Source organism: Aplysia californica, unplaced genomic scaffold, assembly GCF_000002075.1.
Source record: "Aplysia californica isolate F4 #8 unplaced genomic scaffold, AplCal3.0 scaffold00638, whole genome shotgun sequence".
Taxonomy (NCBI): Eukaryota; Metazoa; Mollusca; class Gastropoda; order Aplysiida; family Aplysiidae; genus Aplysia; species Aplysia californica.
This window is the reverse complement of record NW_004797908.1, coordinates 287,643-288,359: the sequence shown is the minus strand read 5'-3', so window position 1 is coordinate 288,359 and position 717 is coordinate 287,643. Positions and strand designations below refer to the sequence as shown.

The following is a 717-nucleotide window of genomic DNA, read 5'->3' as shown; positions in this document are numbered from 1 at the left end:
AAAGAGTCTGTTAAGCTTGCGTACAAATAAAAGAGTCTTTTATACCGGTTGTACGGCGGGTGGTTGGTGGGCGCTCTGATGTGATTTACACATCATTCCTTTCAAAACATAATATGGCGTCCTTATCTCTCTTCCGTCTTTTCTTTGTATGGTACTCTCTAGTAACACCTGTAATCTTCAGCACAAATTATAAATTGTATGATTTATTTTTGTTACAAGTGCTGTTATAACTCTTACTAAAACGAAACTAAACTAAACCAGTCATGAAAACGAAACTAAACTAAACCAGTCATGAAAACGAAACTAAACGAAACCAGTCATGTGTGGCTTTTGATTATAATATTCATATATTATTTATAGTATTGGCCTCCTCTTCCCCAGATGGTATGGTCTTACACCATCAGTATCGGCTGCAGCGCAGTTGTCTGCCCCTCTCTGACCACCAGGACGCGAGCTGTCAAGGACGCCATGTATCTCGTCTGCTACTACTATCCCAGGTATGAAGTACGCTCAGTACCCTCCCCTTCCGTTCGATTTGTTGATAGCTTGGTGCATCTTTATTTACAGTACAGTGAGGTCTCTTTACTCTCTCTCTCTCCCTCTCTCTCTCTCTCTCTCTTTTTTTCTCTCTCTGTCTCTCTGTCCCTCTCTCTCTGTCTCTCTCTATCTCTCTGTCTCTCGCTCCCTTACACACTCACACTCTTTCTCTTTCTTTCT

The 717-nt window shown here is 41.6% G+C and overlaps 1 protein-coding gene across 1 annotated transcript in view; it reads left to right on the top strand.

The window, feature by feature from the left end:
* Positions 1–298: 298 nt before the first annotated feature.
* LOC101862896 overlaps positions 299–717 on the top strand; it is a gene marked incomplete in the record, with an annotated part of 21,007 nt that continues 20,588 nt past the window's right edge. Inside the window, 1 exon segment of the mRNA XM_013087788.2 lies at positions 299–497. Within this exon segment, the coding sequence (XP_012943242.2) occupies positions 382–497 (116 nt within the window).